Consider the following 21185-nt stretch of genomic DNA (forward strand, 5'->3'; position numbering starts at 1 on the left):
AGTCCGCAGACCGACGCTCTATCCATTGAGCCAAACCAGCTAGGGCATGGTCCTTCTTTCATTAGGTTATGTTTTGATCTCAGGGAGCTCCTTATTTTGAAAACTTCCTATATAATAAAGAGCTAATATGCAAATGGTCGTCATGCCCCCTGCACCAGAGCCAGGGCACCTGAGGCCATGCCCCCTGCACCAGAGCCAGGGCACCTGAGGCTGGGCCCCTCACCCCAGCGCTGGGACTGGGGGACCTGAGGCTGCGCCCCCTGCCCTATGGAGCTTGGTAGGGGTGGGGCCAGCCGGCTCTGGGTCTTGCATGATTTCAAGGCACACGCGGGTGGGCGGGGACTTGACACTGGGTCCCGTGGCATTCCCCAGACTCTGACAGGAGGGAGATTTTCATATACATTTTCTAATTTTCTTTCATCTCTGACACTAAAGGGCAAATAGCAACATTAAAATATTTCCTCTAATTAATTCCCTTTTAATGTGCATGAATTTCGTGCACCGGGCCACTAGTATTAGAATAATAGCCTATTATTATTGCTCAAGATGACCTTTCTGCCTGTGCCTCATGATAAGGGTCAATAGAATACAAGGCCCATGTGCATCTTCTGGATAGGGCACCGCTCTGTGTGATGCAAAGCATTCTCCCCTCCACTTCCCATGCGGTGCCAAGGGATTGCATGTGGTGCACTTGCTCTCGCCTGGAACTCCAGACTGCCTGTGTTAGTCTGCTAGGGCTGCGTTAACAAAGTGCTACCTATTGGGCGGCTTTAACAACAGGTTAATTTTCTCACAGTTCTGGAGGCTAAAAGTCCAAGAAGTGTTTGGCTTCTTCTGAGTCCTCTCACCTTGGCTTATACATGGCTGTTTTCTCACTGTGTCTTCGTACTGTCTTCCCCCTATGCATATCTGTGTTCCAGTCTCTTCTAGTAAGGGCACCACTTATACTAGATTAGGACCACCCATATGACTTTACTTTAATTACCTCTTTAAAGACCCTTTCTCCAAAGACAGTCACATTCAGGTGTGCTATGGGGTTAGGACTTCAACATGCATCTGGGGGGATACGGTCAGCCCAAACATTGTTCTGTGTCAGGTACCTGTTACAGGTACCTCTGGGTATTCTGGAAGGCAGGATGGTGCTGGAGAAAGAACTTGGGCTTTCAAGTTGGTTAGGCCAGGGTTCAAGTCCTGTCGGCAAGTCCACTCTTCCCTGAATGGCCTTTAGAAAGTGACAGACCTCTCTGAACAGCTGCAAATAAGTGCTTCTGGAGTTGTGCAGGCGAAAAGGTTGTCTACCCAGAAGCAGGTACAGGGTAGGAGTTCTGTATGTATCATATTTACCGGAAATGCACCTCAGATGACTTAAATTCCTACTATCAGTCACTGCACACAGTTGGTGCTCAGTAAGTGCTTTTTGCGTGATTATAAAACCCTTAAAAAAAGAACTACTTTTAAATTGTTTGTTGTCAAAAGAAATGAAATCCCATGTGTTTTTATTTTTCTGTTGTCATCCAGGATATAAAAATAAATGACATCTGAGCCTCATCTCCCAAAATGCCCTTGGTCTTGGGTACTTTTAACACATTAGTGAGCCTGGGGATTTCCATATTTCTGTTCCCCCAGGTGAAGTAATTTCCTCTGTGAGTGCGCTGCAGAGCTTACAGGTGGAGCCCTCTGCAGAGAAGGAGAAGCAGCGGTCAGAAGCCAAGCACATTCTCATGCAGAAGCAGCGAGCATTGGCAGACCTCTTTAAGCACCTTGCCAAAACCGGTAAGGTTCTCACTTGAAACCCAGTGGAGTATAATCACCACTTTTAGGGAGAAAAACAGCATGGATGATTTGAAGGAACTTTCTAGAAACAGTGGAGACAGTGGGAAATAGAAGGTGGCTGGCAAGGTTTTAAAATGCCATTCTAAGAGTTCCAGTCACACACATACAAAAATGGTGTGATGAACTGTCTGTGATTCCCAAATATTTTCAGTTTTGTAATGAGGTTTCTCAGAAATTACGTTTTTTATTTTCACCTTTTACGTATTTTATTTATCACCTTTTGTTGTACAGCACCCACCCTTCCAGCATCGCTTAGAGAGCAGTGCTTCTCAAACTTGAGTGCTTGTATGAGTCACTCGGGGAATTTTTTTTTTTTTTTTTTTTTTTTTAAATATATTTTATTGATTTTTTACAGAGAGGAAGGGAGAGGGATAGAGACTTAGAAACATCGATGAGAGAGAAACATCAATCAGCTGCCTCCTGCACACTCCCCACTGGGGATATGCCGGCAACCAAGGTACATGCCCTTGACCGGAATCGAACCTGGGACCTCTCAGTCCGCAGGCCGACGCTCCATCCACTGAGCCAAACCGGTCAGGGCCACTCGGGGAATCTTAAGGTGCACAAGTAGATCTGTTTCGGCTGGTGTGGCGCAGCGCCTGGGCATCTGCTTTCCAGTAGGCTGCTTGGTCGATGCTGTTCCGAGCACTTGGAGCAGCAATGGCATTGAGGGGCAGGAGCGGGGCAGGGCACATCCACTCTCTCCTCAGCATCTTTACCCAAACACATGCGACTTACTTCCTAGGTTTGTCATATCGCAAAGGTCTTGCCTGGGCCCGTTCCAAAAACCCTCAAGAGATGCTTCATCTTCGCCCGTTGGATCTCCGGAGCGCATTGTCTATAGTCAGCAGCACTCAGGAGGCAGATTCTAGGTTTGTTTGTTTAATTATAAATGGAGCCAGTCATGTAGGCCTCCATGTCCTCATTTGCCAAAGGGGATAACAATACCTCTCTTCTAGCATTGCTCTAAAGATAGCATTTAGACCAGTGCCTGGCTCAGGATCTGGCTCCTGGTGAGCATTCAGCAAGTGTTAATTTTCTCCCTTCTTTTTCCTTTCTCTTTTCTCGTATTTGCCTCTTCAATTATTTTTTGGTCCATTGATTTTCCTGAGGTCTCTACTTCATTGGAATGTACAAGTGAACATCTGTGAGAGTATAGCCACAGTTTTGGCTCTTTCACAAATATAAACCTTTTATAAATTGTAATATATTCTTGAATTTGAGAGCCTAGAATCTTTGAGACAGAGCTGCCTCTTTTAACTATGGCGAGGTTGTTGGAAATGCTGATTTGCATGAACTGGGTATTACATACATTTGTGTTTAGTTTGCGTAGTAGCCTTCTTGGTGCTTTAAATTGTAGTTCAACACAACATTGTAAACAGTACAAATTTTCCATGAACATTCTGGATTTTCAGTTTTTAAGAGAATTTGACCAGGTGGGCTAGCTTTCCCATGTGGTCAGAAGTAGGCTCTCTCCCTTTGACAGAACACATGCTCTCCGTTCACAGTGCTCCCTAACAATCCCTGTTCTCCCACGTGGAGGTCAGCTGTCATTGCCATGTATCATTTTTGTGCTTGGCTTTCCTTAGTCATGTGACATCTGCTTGGCCCTTGTAGGCATTGGGATTTATGACCTAGCCTCCACTGCCAAGATAATTACTAAGTTTCCATTAAGGAAATCATATGGTCATCATAATTTATCTCCCCACTATACTTTCAGTGCTAAGTACATGATACATCCTTTGCATAAAGGACTCATGAGTGCCTCATAGAAATAAATCTATTCAGACTCTCAGCTTTTGGTTGTGGCTAAATATATCAATCTCTGAATCGTTAGGATTTGGGGTGGGATAAGTGATTTTAATTAAGTAAATCACATTTTAATTTTTTTTTCAGGCTGCTTACAGAAATCTCGTCTTCGTGGGATGGGTGCCAGAAGTATTTTTATCGCTCTCTCGCACGACACGCCAGACTTAGCGCAGCCCTAGCAGCTCCTGTCAAGGTTAGAGTGGTAGCCCCTCAGAATTGCCAGGGCCCAGGGAGCTCCAGCTCTGTCATCCCAGGGCAGAACATCATTAAACTTAAATACAAATCAGTGTAATTTTGTGCCTAATCAGAGAGCATCTTATAATAAATTTTGTTACATTTGCCAACAGGGCCAAATGCATAAGAAAAATTATTAAACATAAACTTCAAATTCAGAATACCACCTTCAGATCTTTTTCCTTTATGAACTGAGAAAAGACCAATAATACCCAATTTTGTGTGAAACCTAGTTTCTATTCATGGAATGTCAATGATCTGTGGGAGCATAATTTGAGAAGCAGTGCTTAGAAAGATCAATGTGGCTCACGCCTCTAGAATGCAGCACACCCAAAGCTTATCGACTGCTTCCCCTGGGGCTGGCCAGCATTACCCTCAGCACCTTTCCTTCTCCCCCTGCTAGGAAATGGGCATGGGCAGCATTGAGCGGTGTAAGGGGTTCTCGGCACATTTGATGAAGATGCTTATCCGACAGCGGCGCTCCCTGACCACGCTGACTGAGCAGTGGATCCTCCTCAGGTAACAGCGGACTAGTTGGGTTTGTGGCCTGAATTAGCAAGAATTCTGTGGGTCAGTTCAGGGTTGCTGCATGTGCTGCCCTCAGTTGTGAAATGAAATCTGAGGCCTGAAAAGACAGGTAGGGTTTCTCCTGGCTTCTGGTGATGTGCCTCTGCCCCCTGGTTCTGACAGTACTTCTCAGGAGAAGGGGGCCTGGGAGATTTCAGAGCTGAGCCAGACAGTAAATATGGCCATGGCTGAACTGCACTGGGTCTGGAAAGGGCATCAGTGGCTGACAGTCTGTGCCGGCTGAGAGACAGGGTTGTGTTTATGGATTGGACCTCCCAGTATCAGCACAAATCAGATCTGAGTCTGCTTCAGTTTGTTGGGCTTTTTGGATGACACAGTTTCAATGTGCTCAGCCATACATGGACGCTCCTCAATGGAAATAGATATTTAAAAGGTCAGGACAGTTGGGAAGTCTGTCATCATCTATTGAGTGTCGAGAGGCAGTATTTCCAGACTAATCACTTCAAGTTTAGGTATTTGCTACTCACGCATAGGGTTTATTGAGCAAAGTGTATTACATTTACTAGATTTTTTTAAAAAAAAAGTGGTTGAAAACACTGCATTGGTGTGAATTGCATGTGAGAGGGCTGTAAGGGGTCAGGTGATAAGCAGTAAGTTTTGATGCTTGTGAAAGACTGAAGGATGTGTCTAGGTGCTTTGGAAGGCATTTGAATAGACTTCTTACCTATTGGAGGGATCCTCCACTCCCCACCCCCACCCCTTTTTTTTAATGTGAAAAAGCCCATACTTGCTTTAGAAAGAATGAATTTACTGTTAAAAAACAACATGGTGACAGAGTTTAAGTTGCCTTGTGTTTTCCCCATGGCTTTCTCTGCACAGAAACCTCCTCAGCTGTGTGCAGGAGATTCAGGGCAGGCTGACAGGGCCACTGCTCTACCCCGTGGCCTTCCCGCCCCAGGACGGTGTGCAGCAGTGGACAGAGAGGCTGCAGCACTTGGCCATGCAGAGCCAGATCCTGCTTGAGCAGCTCTCCTGGCTCCTCCAGTGCTGCCCTGATGCAGCGTCAGCTCCAAGCCAAGGTGATGCCCAGGCACAGGGTCAGTCTTCTACTCTCTGCCCGGAAGGGCCAGAGCTCACCACGGGGCAGCTTTCCAGAGCAGTGCTGGACTTCAACCCATCAGATCTGAGCTATCCATCCCCAGTACCTGGCAATCAGCTGCCCTCCGGTTGCCGGATGCGGAAACAGGACCAGCTTTGGCAACAGTCAACTTCGAGATTAACTGAGATGCTGAAGACCATTCAAACAGTGAAAGCTGACGTTGACAGAATTAGGCAGCAGTCTTGTGAGACTCTCTTTCATTCTTGGTGAGTGTGCTTATGCCTCTGCTCTTCCTGTGTGCTTGGGTACTTGCTCAGAGTTTAATGATGGGTAAAATTATGCAAGGGCTTAAGTCCTCCGTTTTTTAGTGGACAGGCATAGATAGTGCTTTGTGGCATATGTGTAGCAGTTTCACATACAATGAGTTTTGCTCTGCTTCCATTTTAGTTGTTGGAGGGAGGACTGTGTGTGTGTGTGGGCAGGGAGGCGCAGTACATACCCCATTCCTTTCAACATTGTGGCATTTCTGTTGTTGCAGGAAAGATTTTGAAGTTTGCTCTTCTGGGCTGAGTTGCCTGTCCCAGGTGTCAGCTCATTTGCAAGGCCTAGAGTCCTTGTTCATTCTTCCAGGGATGGAGGTTGAGCAAACAGACCAACAAATGGCATTAATTGAGAGCCTGGAATATGTCAGAGGAGAAATCGGTAAAGCCACAGATGACTTTACTACCTGGAAGACACATCTTCTCACGTCAGGCAGCCAAGGAGGTAAGGACTGTTGTTCAGTAAGGGAGGAAAAGCCCAGCATAGGAATGATGTCTTATAGACAAAGTCTAAATTATACTAAAGACACATACTGTTTCATTCTAAACAGATCTGTCCAGAGTTCTAAGGCAGACAGCTCTTATTTTCCTACATTCGTTCGTGTCCCTTGCCTTTGGATTGCCGTCATGTCACTCTCCCTGTAGCACACGTGTATGGAGACACCACAGGCTCCCTCAGCTGTTACAGTTCTCCCTTACACCAGAAAGCTGAGGGTGGCATTTGACTAAGTGTCTATACACACTATCTAAACTGTTATTTTCATATTTTTTACATTATTTTAGCAAAATTGTTTTAATATAAGACGATAACCTTGTAGCTTTATTTAGGTAGGGACTGTGTCTCATCTTTGTATCCAGTATAGCTTGGCACAGTGGCTGATCCATAGTAGGTGCTTACAGGTGGTCATTTTTTAAAATAAGTGAACATTGCCAATGGTTTCCTGACACAAGTGATCGGGTTTTTTGTTTGTTTGTACCATTTACTTAATAGGAAACCAACTATTGGATGAAGGGTTTGTGGAAGATTTTGCAGAGAAAATGGAAACTGCCATCCGGTCCATCCTTTATGCTATCCAGAACTTAGCAGAAAGAAATAGTAAAAAGACAGATGAGAACACTGACCAGATAAGGCCACAGGAAGAGGATGGTATGTCTGAAATCAGGCAAACATTAGTTTCATATTTGATTTAATTTTTCAATTTGATGATTTATCTTTGTGACTGAATATTTAAGGACAGATATTTGAAATAAATGACTGGATGAATGGGGATGAAAAGGGTTTATCTTCAGTTATTCATAATGTCATTCTTTTCAGCAGGCTTTGAGAAACTACAATCAGGACATCTAACAAAACTCTTAGAGGAAGACTTGTGGGCTGACGTGAGCACTTTGCATGTGCAGAAAATAATTTCTGCTATCTCTGAGCTGTTGGAGAGACTGAAATCATGTGGTGAGGACGGCACAGCAGCAAAGCATATGGTAATCAACTGTTCTTTATAAGCTTCTTGCTGTCGGGAGTTGGCTGAGCAAAGGCAGAGGGGGTTTCACCTCGCCATGTGGGTGGTCCTAAAGCAGGCCTCTGTGGCAAAATCACTAGGAATTTGCTTTCTTTATAGATGTAAACGCCATTGATAAACTTTGAAAAGCTTAGGGCTTGTTAGCTAAGAGTTATAGTTGTAAGATGCCTAGGTACAAAAATGCTAGCAATCCAAAATATCCATTATCTTGGTATTTTATATCCTAACCACATTCTTCTGAGTATTTGATGTTCAGTTTGCTGCCACTAACTAAAGTTTAGTGGCCACACTCTGCAAATACCATTCCTTTCCCAATAAGCCAGCAGAGGAAGCTATCAAATCCATTAAGTCCTGAGAGGCAACTTACTTTGTAGGACACTGTATGTCATTCTGTATTATTGCCTCCAGTGCCAACTTTGATTCCCAATGGAATTTGTTTATAAACATTTCATTTACAAAAACAAACAACTTTGTTAACTAAATGAGATTTAAGTGACTGAGAATTTAAAGTGTACGTGTGTGAACAAGGAAGAAATCCCAGTGAGCAGGCGTTTGTGCATGTTAAAAATACATAACCCCTACCACTAGTGACATTTAGTACCTTAAATTCACAGTGTTGTTACAACCTATGTCATTATATAGTTCCAGAACATTTTCTTTACCATTTTGATCACCCCAAGGGAAACCCAGTACCCCTTTAGCAGTGTGAGCAGGCCTTCTGATCTGCTTTGCCCCCAGTTCTTCAGCCAGTCCTGCTGCTGGTTGGTGCGCCTGCTGCCCATGCTCTCCAGGTACTCGGACCTCGTCCTCTTCTTCCTGACCATGTCTTTGGCAACTCATCGTAGCACTGCAAAGCTGCTCTCTGTGCTTACCCAGGTCTTTACGGAGCTTGCTCAGAAGGTAAGGATTACTCATGTGGAGCACCGTGGGCAGCTGGAACATTCTGTACCATTAGTGTTTGGCTTAATGGGCTTTTATTTTGGACCTTCACACATTTGCTCTCCCTGTGCATTATTTATGGAAGGCTTTGTCTGGCACCCTTTTAATAAGCCTATTTAGGCTGTAGTCTTGGAACCTACAGACACCTCACTGATGAGCTCCCTCGACCCCAGAGGCTGTCTGATGGCTACAGCTTTTCACAGCCTTCTCTCATGTTTGAAGTCGTCTTCAATTAACTCCCAGCTAGATTTCTAGGATAGATGAATCTGTAAGGCTAAGTTTTCTTTAAATCATTTCTATGTAATTATGATGAAATGGTAATGGGGCTTTTAACGTTAGGTGGAGCATTTTTCTTTAATTGGGAAATAATCATTCATGCATTCATTCATTCGGCCCCTGCACCCAGCAGGAGACAGCCAAATCTAACAGACTCAGCATGGTGTGGTAATCGGATCATGAGGTGTCCATTTCTCAAGTTACTCATGTGACCTCTCTGAACCTCACTTTCCTCATTTGTAAAATGAGATCTGCCTATACTCTTTAGCGTTTTTGTGATAATTTCAATTGAATGTGCACATTTTTATTTTGTTTTTCTTTAGTATTCCAAGATTTTCTCCAAATCTATGTACAGTACAGATGAGATTCATTTGAAGGAGATAGGAATTTACAAACTGAGGGTAGGGTCTAGGATTCTTATAAACAGTTGAGAGTTCCTAGTTCTGAGTATCTGGAGTACTGGAAAGGGTCCAAGAATGGAAGGCAAGCCCATGCCTTGTTTCTAGAGGATAAACGTGTATTTGTTGAGTAATAAATAAATGGATGCATCTCCTATTTGCCCCCTCTATCTGATGAGCACTGAGCCAGTCTTACACATCCCATCATTTCTTGGTGGTGACACTGCATGCAAAACGACGGTAGCAGAACAATGTGTGGTGAGGGTGCCCTGAGATTCGGGTTAGCTGTGTTTTGTCTACTTGCACATTGATCTGGTCTGATAGGTTCTAGAATGATTTTGGCCTTGTGATTTGTGTGTGTGTGGGGTGTGTTGTGGAGGAGGAAGTGGTTCTGATATAAGCAAGGTCTTGGGAGCCCAGCGGCTGTCCCAGTTGCAGCGACTGTAGTGGTGTGCCCTGCAGGATATCTGAATGTTTCCTGTGTGGTCTTATTCTGCCTGTATCTGAATATCGTGGTTTTTTTTTAAATAATGTAGCTCAATGGGAAAATTAGGTAAGTTAACAAAGATGTGCTTTCAATGACTTTCCTCAAAGTGAGTTTGCCTTTCCTTTTTTTTTTTTTTTTTAATGTCCATATTGTATTTATTCGTATCCTTTCTGAGTAGTGCTGAGGGACCTTGAAGTTGATTGGACCAAAGACCTTGTATGCATATATGCATCACCCATGGACACAGATAATAGGGTGCTAAAGGCCTGGGGTATGGGTGGGGGATTACACGGGGAAAGAGGGGACATATGTTACACTTTCAACAATAAAGAATTTAAAAAAAAAATATTTTTAAAGAAAATAGGTTGGACATGGCACTGAAATAATCTAGATTGTTAATTACAACACTTAATCCACTAAAAAGCTGTTTCTTTGTAACTAAGTCATAATCACTGGTTTGGATCTTCCTTATTAGTTGGCAACTTTTATTTTTAACTTATTTTTAGTACATTTTTATCCTCAGAATGACAAATATCTTGATAGCTTGTATTTTCTAACTTAAGTTTCTCATTCAGAGCCACTATTCATTTTTTTCTATTTAATTTTGTCCCACACACTAAAGTAGTTGAATTTGCTTGTCAGTTCTTTTCCAACATGAAACACAGTGTTGTTAACACTTCACGAACTTTACTGTGTCTGGCCTTGTTCATTCTAGACCCCACACTGTTCCAGGTGCCAGGTGGCAGCCAGATGTGGCATGTTTCCCAAGAGGGACAGGTTTGCTTTAAGAGCTGGGGGAAGGCATATTTTTTAACATATTAAAATTTTATTTAAGGAGCATTGCACAAAATTTCCCTTTTTTCTTTAATCTTCACCTGAGGATATTTATCTGTTGATTTTTAGAGACAGTGGAAGAGAGAGGGAAAGACAGAGAGAAATATCGATGTGAGAGAAACACATCTATTGGTTGCTTCCTGCACAGCCCCGACCAGGGCCTGGGCCAGGGAGGAGCCTGCAACTGAGGTACGTGCCCTTGGCAGGAATCAAACCTGGGACCCTTCGGTTCACAGGACAGTGCTCTATCCACTGAACCAAACCAGCTAGTGCAAAATTTCCATTTTTCAAGTAAAGATGAAACCTCCCTCTTGTAGCATCTCTTCAAGTTGCTGTACCTCCAGGGTTACATATCTTTTCCCTCTCTTCTTGGGCTTACTAATTTCAGAAGAAAAGAAGAAGAAAAACAAAACCCCTTTGGGATTTAGACACTGAGAGGTCTACTCTCTGACTTGCTCCTAAATACTTTTCCCTAGTATACGTCATTCAAATTTCTGTCTTGGCAAAATGACAAATTAACCATACACTAGAGGCCTCTTCAAAGTCAGAACCGCATATATTAAATCTGATGTCAAGCTTTGAAACTGCATAGTAACTGTTATCACCAAGGAAGAAAAGTTCAGAGGCCTACTGCACTTGCATCAGATTTAAAATACTGATCTAGGAAAAAATTTAGCATTTGTTAAAATTTTTTTGTGTGTGGTAGGACTGAGAATCCCCCTTTCTTTATTGCCTAACTGTTTACTCTTTCATGTTCAAGGGATTTTGCCTACCCAAAGAATTTATGGAAGATTCAGCAGGCGAGGGAGCAACTGAGTTTCATGACTATGAGGGAGGTGGAATTGGAGAAGGTGAAGGTATGAAGGATGTGAGTGACAAGATAGAAAATGAAGAACAGGTACGTTTCACATGCCTGAAACATGTACAGTTTACAGAAGACTGCTCCCCTTCCCCTTTCTTTTCAGTAGTTAAAGTACTGACATAAATGTCAATGGTTTTCAAACTGAGATCTGTGGACCTCTAAGAATACTCGGTTATGGTGAGTGGGTGTAAATAAAAAGCATAAAGATCACAGGAAGGAACTTTGCAACTCAGTCACTGCTTGTGGCTATAATTTGAGAAAGAGGTGATTTAAAAATGTTAAATGGGGAGATCGTTGCTGTTGATTTTCTAAAGTATTTTTGGTAGTAGTCCATTTAAGAATAAAAAGGTTGGCTTTTGGCTTTTCTTTATTTTTCAAATTTAACTTAACATATAGTATTTCCTAATAGGAAAAATTTAGAGTAAAAAGAATAACCCTAATAGGAAAAGTACAACCCAATGCAAAAAACAAAAAACAAAAAACCATGACGGGGGCAGAAAAAAACACCCAGAACAATTTGGCAGTATATAATAAATTTTAAATTGTGTTATTTTCTTTGACTTAGAAATTCCACTTTTTATAGAAATGCTAATAAGGATCAAAGATAATATGCAGAGCAATACTGTAAATCATTAAACAGAATGAGCTAGATTTATACGTATTAACACATTGTATGTGGGAAACGTGTTTACACGTTTTACGTATTTATACGTTCTACCAGTGTAGTAGAGCGCGGGACACGTATTAATACGTTTTTTATAGACTAGCGGTAGAATGCGGGTAACGTATAAATACGTAAACTAAAGTTATCGTAATTTTACTGAACGTTGCCATTTGCGCAAAAAATTAGCAAAAATGGCCCGCACCACCTGTTAGCGCGCGATAAAAACTACCCGCAAACAATGTGTTAACATGGAAATATAATCTAAAAGACATTTTTTTAAGTTAAAAAAGAAAAGCAGCCGGAACGGGGTTTGGCTCAGTGGATAGAGCGTAGGCCTGCGGACTGAAGGGTCCCAGGTTCGATTCCGGTCAAGGGCATGTACCTGGGTTGCGGGCACATCCCCAGTAGGAGATGTGCAGGAGGTGGCTGATCAATGTTTCTCTCTCATCGATGTTTCTAACTCTCTATCTCTCTCCCTTCCTCTCTGTAAAAAATCAATAAAATATATTAAAAAAAAAAAAAAAGAAAGAAAAGCAAATCTCCAGTTTTGTCAAGTATGATTCCCTTTTTATTTAAAAAGATGTCAGGAGGCAGGTATTAATACATAACACTTATATTAATATTTATGATGTAGTCATGAACAAAAAGAGGCACCAGAATGTTATTGATGGTAATTTCTTTGGAAGTTTTGGAAGATGTGCTTAGAATTCTTTCCGTTGTGCTTAGAATTCTTTTAATAAGGTTTTATTACTTTTGTGTCTTAAAAAGGGACTTTAAAAATTCATTCATAACGGAAGAGATAACAATCATGAATCTTTCACCCCAAATACCACATAGAGTATATAGGAATATATAGTTTAAGGAGAAGTGAACAAAGTTGCATTCACAGTGTGTTACTGTCTGTGAGAGATAAAAGTGACACACTATTAAAGACTAGAGGCCTAGTGCATGAAATTCGTGCACAGGTAGGGTCCGTAGGCCTGACTGGTGATCAGGGCTGATCAGGGCCTTCTGGCTGCTGGCCGGGGCCTTCCTTCCCGAGCTGCCGGATACCGGCCAGGGCCTCCCTTCCCTGGCTGCTAGCTGGGGCCTCCCTTCGTTCCACGCTTCCCCCTGGTGGTCAGTGCACGTCATAGCGAGCGATAGAACGCCCAGTCTCCTGGTCGAACTCCTGTGGGGACACTTTGCATATTAGCCTTTTATGTATATAGACATGGGCAATAAGATTGATGAATTTTTTTATCCTACAGAGAATACATATTCTTTAAAAATATGTCTGGATTCTTTAAAAAAAAAAACACAATTCACTTAAAACCACAACAAAATTTATTCTGTAATCACAAATGCAATAAAACTGGAAACTAACTATAGAAATGTTACAACAAATGAGAAATTGTGTGGTTATCTGTGTTGTTCTTTTTCTCTTCCCAGAGATAACTTTATGCCATTAACCTTAGCATTTATTTACATATTTATATTCTATTTAAAACTGAATAAACATTAATTAAGTTACAGTTGTTTGTGTTCTTTATGCTTTTTGATACAGGCAGAAGATACATTTCAGAAGGGTCAAGAAAAGGATAAAGAGGATCATGACTCAAAGTCAGACATTAAGGGCGAGGATAATGCCATTGAGATGTCAGAAGACTTTGATGGGAAGATGCATGATGGAGAGCTTGAAGAACAAGGTTTGAGACTATCTGTCACTGCATTCTTGCTTTTGAAAAATAATTATTTTAATCAGAAAGTTATGTGTTTCCAATAAGGAGCCTGTTGTCCTATTAGAATCTTTTGGGCCAAGTTGGTTATTCTGCATAACTGCAAATGAGGACATTAGCACTTAATGCACATGCCATCACCATCTCCACCCAGGTGGAGGTCCACAGTCAGTCTTGGAGATTCTTCGCTGAGGAACCTGAGACATTGGCTGATGCTCCTGCTGCCTCAGTGCTAAATGCAGTGAGTGGGTACTGCCCTTCAGGGAAGTCCCAAAAAGGAAGGAGGCGATCTTAGTGGGGCCCTTAGCTCAAAAGTAAATTGTTCAGGGTAGTTTTTAAAACTAACTTTTTCCACCATAAATACAAAAATAGTAGATATTTCTTGTAGACAATTTGGAACAAAAATGCAGGAATGAAATAGATACATACCCCTTAGGCTGACCACCCAAACCACTTAATAAATTTTGGTCTATTTATTTCCATTTATTGTATGCACACACATGCACTAGTAACTCAGTGCACAGGTTCATGCACATTGAAAGGAAATTAACTAGAAGGTGGCCGGTGGGGCAGGACTGGGCGAGACAGGCTGGACATGCCCTGGAGCCAACCTCCCTCGGTCCCTCCCCACCGTCTGCGGAGTAAGCGGGGTCCCTTTGGCAGGTGGGGGTCCCTTGGCCTGGCCTGCAGGGATCGGGCCTAAACTGGCTCTCCAACACCCCCCGAGGGGTCCCGGAGTGTGAAAGGACACTGCTAAGTTGCTGTCATACAGGGTGTGGAACGCAAACACAAGTGTGCAGTAAACCTGATTCGAAGCCGACAGTGCCCCAGAAACAACATAACCCACGGCTGAAGGCCCTACTAGAAATTGGGCTCCCTCCTCTCTGGTTTCGGGGTGCGTCACCCAAGAACTGCTGCCAAGTCACTGCAGCTCGGCAGCTCCTGCATTGAGCGTCTGCCCCCTGGTAGTCAGTGTGCGGCATACCCACCAGTTGAGGGGCAGAGGGACACTTAGCATATTAGCCGTATGTGTGTGTGTGTGTGTGTGTGTGTGTGTGTGTGTGTGTGTATTCACAGGACATAAAACAGTTTAATATATTACGAACATTCCCCTTGTCATTAAAAATTACTTGAGAATATAATTTGTTATAGCATATCATCATCTGTTATATGTTTGTTCCATAGTCCAACTATTGCCCTAAGTTTCTGTCCAAAGCTTCATTTGAGATATAGTGTCTTTTTCTAAGCAAAGATCTTGCAGAAATGCAAGGTGATCTCAGAGTAGAAGTGTGTACACTGTCTAAACAGCATCTATATATATAAAAGCCTAAGTGACCGAATGACAGAGCACCGCTCAGCTGACCAACGGGTGCCAGACACAGGGCTCACGACTGGCTGGCGAGCTCAGCCACAGCAAGCCTCTCCCGATTGGGACTGACTGGGCGTGAGCCCGCAGCAGGTGCAGTGGGGCTGGGATGGGCAGGAGCAGCAGGCGGCTTTGGACTGCCAGTTTTGGCCCAGTCCCCACAGGCAACACCGAAGGACCCCACCGGTGCATGAGTCTGTGCACAGGCTCTAGTAAGGTTATAACTTTGACACAGTGGACCTTAAGCAACAATAGTGGCAAGAAAATTCTGATTATGCACATGATTTTAGGTCTTGGATAAAATCATAGATGTATAGTATATTGGGGATAGGGAAGGAACTTTGGAAATCTTATAGAGCAACTCTATCATTTTGCAGATAAGAAATAAAAAAAAGTGTGGTTGCTGAGTCCCCTAATGAATTCCCCCAGCACCAGAACTAAACATCCTGACAGCTGTTCTACCATCCTTCTAATGGTCTGTTAACATGACACACTCAGACTTCCTTGTTTCTTCAAACAGTTCCTAAAACACAGTAGGACTACTGCAGCAGATCTAAAGGCTTCTGCCAGTAGAGTGCGCTGTAGAAGCAGGGAGTAAGTCCCAGGCTGGGCTCTTGCCAGTAGTAGGTTCATGCCTCCCCTACACACACAGGGCCAGGTCTGCCTCACTAAGCTCAGTGCCTTCCCTTTCAGAAGAGGAGGATGAGAAATCAGATAGTGAGGGCGGAGACCTGGATAAACAGATGGGCGATCTGAATGGTGAGGAAGCTGACAAACTAGATGAGAGGCTTTGGGGTGATGATGAGGAGGAGGAAGATGAGGAAGAAGAAGACAGCAAAACTGAAGAAACAGGACCAGGAATGGATGAGGTAATTCAAAAATTCCCCCATCCCATAGCCCCCAGGTTGAAGGGAGATAGTTTTCCCAGCCACCACTCCCTGTCATTTACTGCTTTTCCTTTCCTTTGTTTTGCTGCTTCTCTCTCATCTTTTCTTTTATCTCTCCTATATATCTTACTCATTGATTCAGAGCCAAACGAGTAGTTTGACCTGAGCTGTCCCATTGGTAATGAAGGAGGGAAGTTAAGGAAACTCAGTGTATATGCTCTTATTCTGCTATTGGCCACGGAACTTCTCCAGCTCCCTGCTTAGAACTCCCACGCTTGTCCTGGCCAGTGTGGATTAGTGGTTAGAGCGTCGATCCGCACACCAAAGGATCTCCAGTTTGATTTCTGGTCAAGGTCATGTACCTGGGTTGCAGGTTTGATCCCTACCCAGGTTGGGGCACATTCAGGAGGCAACCAGTTGATGTGTTTCTCTCACATCGATGTTTCTCTCTCCCCCAACTCCCCTCTCTCCCCCCTCTGTATCTCTGCTTCTTCCCCCCCTCTCACACATACACACTCCCTCTCTCCCTTCCACTCTCTCTAAAAAATCAATAGAAAAGATATCCTTGGGTGGGAATTAACAAACAACAACAAAAGAACTCCCAGGCTGGATGTGACACTGCAGCAGCTGAGCCCGACCCAGCCTGCTGTTCACACACCTGCTATTATTGCTGTCTGGGCAGACCCAGACTGTTCTCTCCAGGCCATGGATGATGCCCTGTCACCTGGATACTCAGAGGATAGGCCCAGCAGGCAGAAATTATACATGCTTAAGAGATACATTAGGTAGATCGAGCCTGTGTGTCAGCAGTTTCTTAGATCAAGAGTGATGATTCTTTGTGTTTTCTGCCTGTGACATTTAGGAAGATTGTGGACTTGTTGCTAAAGATGACAACTTGGATTCTGGGAAGTCAAACAGAGATAAAAACCAGCATGATAAGAAGGAAGAAGCAGAAGCTGATGATGATGGACAAGGCCAAGACAAAATTAATGAACAAATAGATGAGGTAATGAGGATTCAAAACAGATCCGCTCACCTGACTCGAGGCCAGGGCCACTGCACCACACACACGCATGCGTCTCAAGGCCTTTTTCTCTATTCATCCACTGTTTTCTTCCTGTTTCATAAAAGAATGTATAACAGAGCCTCTTAATAGGACATAAAATATCTAACTATTGGTTATCAATGAGGTGGATTTCATACTTTTTGGGCTTATGCTGTAGTTTGGGAGCTAAAACTTACAATCCTTTATTGTCATAAACTTCAGTTTCTTCTTTGAGGGCAAGTAACACAGTATTTCTTACCTCTTATCAGTGGAGAAGCTGCACAGAAAGTGGTTTGATTTATATGCATATGTGCATAAACCATGGACACAGACAATAGTGTGTTGAAGGCCTGGGGTGGGGAGTGGGTATGGCCTGGAAGGGATCAATGGGAAAAGGGGAACATCTGTAATACTGTCAGCAATAAAGATTTTTAAAAAGAAAGTGAAGTTTGAAATTCCAAATGAAAATTCTAAAAATGTCAGAAAAATTGTAATGTTAGGGCAAAGACATTGTATTCTCTCAGCATAAGTACTTAGAGCAGCAGTTTTCAACCTGTGGGTCGCGACCTCTTTGGGGGTCGAACGACCCTTTCACAGGGGTTGCCTAAGACCATCGGAAAACATATATAATTACATACTGTTTTTGTGATTAATCACTATGCTTTAATTATGTTCAATTTGTAACAATGAAATTGGGGGTCACCACAACATGAGGAACTGTATTAAAGGGTCACAGCATTAGGAAGGTTGAGAACCACTGACTTAGAGCTAATTATATGTGAATACTACTTCATAAAAAAACAAAAACAGTTTTAACTTTTTATCATTTTGTCTGTTCTCTCCACTGTCCAAAGAGGGAATATGATGAGAGTGAGGTGGACCCTTACCATGGCAACCAGGAGACGCTGCCAGAGCCTGAGGCCTTGGACCTTCCAGAGGATTTGAATCTAGATAGTGAAGACAAGAACAGTGGTGAGGACACGGACCAGGAAGAAGGAGAAGGTGTGTCTTTAAAACCTAAAGTGACCAATGGGAACTCACTGAAAATGAGCAGTAACTGATTTCTCTTCAGGTCAATGTCATGGCCAAGTCATAAATCATGTTTGGTCAGCTCAATTCCATCTTGCAAAAATTGTTTGTTCTTTATAGTGTTTCTTATCTGAGTGGACCTGAAGCTTATAAACCAGCAGTTCTCTCTCCTGTCATTTCCATCCTGTATTTTTATTTTTTTAAATATATTTTTATTGATTTCAGAGAGGAAGGGAGAGGGAGAGAGAGAAACAAACATCAGTGATAAGAGAGAATCCTCAATCGGCTGCCTCCTGCAAACCCCCTACTGGGAATCAAGCCTGCAACCCCAGCATGTGCCAGGAATCGAACCGTGACCTCTTGGTTCATAGGTCGACACTCAACCACTGAGCTACACGGCCAGACTACATCCTATTGTGGGTGGGCGGCGCTCCTTCTCCCCACAGCCATCACTGGGTGCCCATCTCATGGATTAAAGGAAACACTGTAATTTGGGTATATCCAGGCTTTTCGTGGAGCTGTGTCAGCTTTTTAAGGAAATGATTGTTTCAGTTATTGATTGCTGGTGCTTATGTTGTGTGTTAAGCCTGAAATATGAAGTCATTATAATGGGGAATGAAATTGAATAACCCAAGGCAAATCGATTACACAGCAGGCATATGACCATAATCTTGTGCCCTTGTCATTGTTCAGCCTGGGTGACTCGCCTAGGGAGTGTTGTCCGGCATTAGTAGGGAGCACTGGGGGAGAGGTGCTGCTGTGATAGTGGCCTCCATCCTGGTGGGGAACAGATCGATGTGAGCTAGCCTCACTCTGCTTCCTGATGAATCAGTTAAAAAGTTATTAAATTTTAAAAAATACTACCATATTGAGACAGAAATAGAAAGTTACAAAAAGATAAGGTGCCATTTACCTAAAAATTTAATTCAAGAAACAGTTTCATATATGATTTAGGGATACATCAAATGTACAAAAACATGGACAGAAATAATACACAACAGCTTCAGGTTATGACATCCAAGGAAGGAGGAAGGGCCAAGGCCTCCAGAATCCAGATAGTTGTATCCAGATCTTAAAAAGAAGTGACAGAAGTTTGACACAAATATGGTAATGTGTTAATATCTGTTAAATCTAGGTTGTGAATATATGGTTCTCATAAATGTAAAATGCATTTTCCATGTTTAAAGTATTTGAGAATTAAAAATAAAGTTGTGAACTTGCAACTTTAACTAGAACCATTTGATTAAGGAATTGATACAGACTTTCCTCATGCTCAAAACATTCTTTATGAATCTCTAGTTTTTAAACATAGTATATAAATTATTGCTTCTGAGGGTATTTCATTAATTTAGAATTTTGAAATCTGACTTCAACTTTAAAATCAACAATCAAACAAGCATAAAACTAAGAAAGTTAAAATCCACTGAGAGTGTAATAAGGCATTTGACCTAGAAAGACACCCAGGCTCATTTTAAGCTACTGCATATTTACACTAAGGAGTAGTTATTTTAAAGAATTATTTGCTTACAAAGGAACTGATTTCTGAAGTGTCCATATTATAGAATAGCTCTTTAAATAAAACTTTTTCAAATAAGATTGTTTCTATTTGAATACTGTATTTTCTGTGTATGACAAAAAATTATGTCCACAAATTATTTCCAATGATAATTGAAAAATAGATTCTCATTTCCTATCTAAAATGTTCCTATTGTAGTGGCTTTTATGCTTTCTTAGTGAATTACTTATTTAAAAAAACACACCATCGGATCAATTGTATGTAATATATAAGTATGGTTTAGATTAGGGGTAGGCAACATTTTTCAGTGAACGGTCAGATAGTAAATAAATTAGATTTACAGGTCACAAATACTTGGTTCTGCTATTGTAGTGTGAGAGCAGCCCTAAGCAATACAGAGTGGATGAGTAAACACATAAATGAATGGATGTGGCTGTGTCCCGGTAGAACCTGATTTACAGAAACATGTAGAGGGCCACAGTAGGCCCACAGGCCATCGTTCGCCAACTCCTGGTTCAAGTAACAAAACAAAACACTTAGGTAACCATCCCATCTTAAAAAATGTTGTTACTGGTTTTTAAAAATTCTGTCTGTCTTTTTTGTTTTGTGTACCCAGAAGAGAATCCTTTGGAAATTAAAGAAAAAGCAATGGATACTGAAGAAGCAGGTCATGAAGCTGAGGAAATAAATGAAGAGACTGGGGCCAATCAGAATGAAGATCAGGGTCAGCAGGAGCCTGAGGAAGGCTCCAGTGAAGATGACAAGGGGGAGGGGGTGGAAGAGATGGACACAGGAGCTAGTGACCAAAACAAAGATACGGACCAGCCTTCTGAGGAAAGCTCAGAAGAGGAGGAGCCGTCTCCAGAGGACAAGGACAACAACGCTGAAGCCAGTGAGGACAATGCAGAGAATGGCGTCTCTGTTGACCAAGGTCTCCAGCCTCAGGTACTGGGTGGTCTGGTTTGCCTTGGATTAGAAATAATGAGAAGAAATTCTTACTCCCACTGGAACGTCCTTTAGGACAGCGGTCGCCAACCTTTCAGACTGCTGCTTTAGGATACTCCTCCATCACCAGGTGGTGCTGCTTTCATTTTCTGTTTAAGACCTTCCCTGGCTGATCCCCTCCCTCCAGACCCCTCAGTGAAGAGTGAGGTGTTTGCTTGCTGCAGGGGTTCCCCACCTCATGTCCCTTCCCCAGAGCACTTAATGCTGTGTTTGATTTCCCTGCAGGAGGAAAAAGAAGAAGGGGAGGACTCTGACACAGAGGAGCAGGTGCCAGAGGCTACGGAGAGGAAGGAGCACTCCTCCTGCGGGCAGACGGGGGTGGAGAACATGCAGAGCGAGCAGGCGGTGGAGCTGGCTGGGGCCGCGCCTGAGAAAGAGCTGGGGAAGGAGGTGAGGGGCCCTGCCAGCTGCCCAAGGAGAACTGCTGCTTCCTGTCTGAAATCACAGTAGCTGGCTTACATGTGATGTTTGTTTTAGTTAACATCTGAAAGGTCATTTTTCATTCTTGAGAAAATGATTATAGACCTACTTTATATGCTTCCCTGAACTAACCCCAGAATATTTGCTACACATTATATTTAACCGATAGGCTTAATGAGAAAGTAATAGTTCTCTGTGGGAGAAGCAGGTTCATGTTATTTTTTTTTACTAGAAACTCAATGCACAAAATTTGTGCAAGAGTAGGCCTTCCTTCTCCTGGCTGCCGGCACCGGCTTCCCTCTGGCTGCTGGCAGGTACCCAGGACCTGGGCTCCCGTTGCAGCCCTGGCTTTGTGTGGAAGGACATCCAGTCTAATTAGCATATTACGCTTTATTATAG

At 42.8% G+C, this 21185-nt stretch overlaps 1 protein-coding gene across 8 annotated transcripts in view; it reads left to right on the top strand.

Moving 5' to 3' along the window:
• MDN1 (midasin AAA ATPase 1) overlaps positions 1-21185 on the top strand; it is a 152763-nt gene that overhangs the window by 118526 nt on the left and 13052 nt on the right. For 3 of the 8 annotated variants that reach the window (XM_036317711.1, XM_036317717.1, XM_036317716.1), the window contains 16 exons: positions 1627-1773; positions 2579-2705; positions 3730-3835; positions 4280-4395; positions 5284-5769; positions 6042-6268; positions 6815-6970; positions 7139-7302; positions 8079-8240; positions 11035-11172; positions 13347-13488; positions 15578-15753; positions 16634-16777; positions 17671-17818; positions 19978-20306; positions 20592-20756. In XM_036317711.1, coding sequence (XP_036173604.1) covers positions 1627-1773; positions 2579-2705; positions 3730-3835; positions 4280-4395; positions 5284-5769; positions 6042-6268; positions 6815-6970; positions 7139-7302; positions 8079-8240; positions 11035-11172; positions 13347-13488; positions 15578-15753; positions 16634-16777; positions 17671-17818; positions 19978-20306; positions 20592-20756 — 2933 coding nt within the window. Of the gene's footprint in view, positions 1-1626; positions 1774-2578; positions 2706-3729; positions 3836-4279; positions 4396-5283; positions 5770-6041; positions 6269-6814; positions 6971-7138; positions 7303-8020; positions 8241-9489; positions 9507-11034; positions 11173-13346; positions 13489-15577; positions 15754-16633; positions 16778-17670; positions 17819-19977; positions 20307-20591; positions 20757-21185 lie in introns of those variants that run through there. The other 5 variants (XM_036317712.1, XM_036317714.1, XM_036317713.1 and 2 more) reach the window with 5 other exon arrangements.

Source organism: Myotis myotis, unplaced genomic scaffold, assembly GCF_014108235.1.
Source record: "Myotis myotis isolate mMyoMyo1 unplaced genomic scaffold, mMyoMyo1.p scaffold_m19_p_7, whole genome shotgun sequence".
In the NCBI taxonomy this organism is placed as follows: Eukaryota; Metazoa; Chordata; class Mammalia; order Chiroptera; family Vespertilionidae; genus Myotis; species Myotis myotis.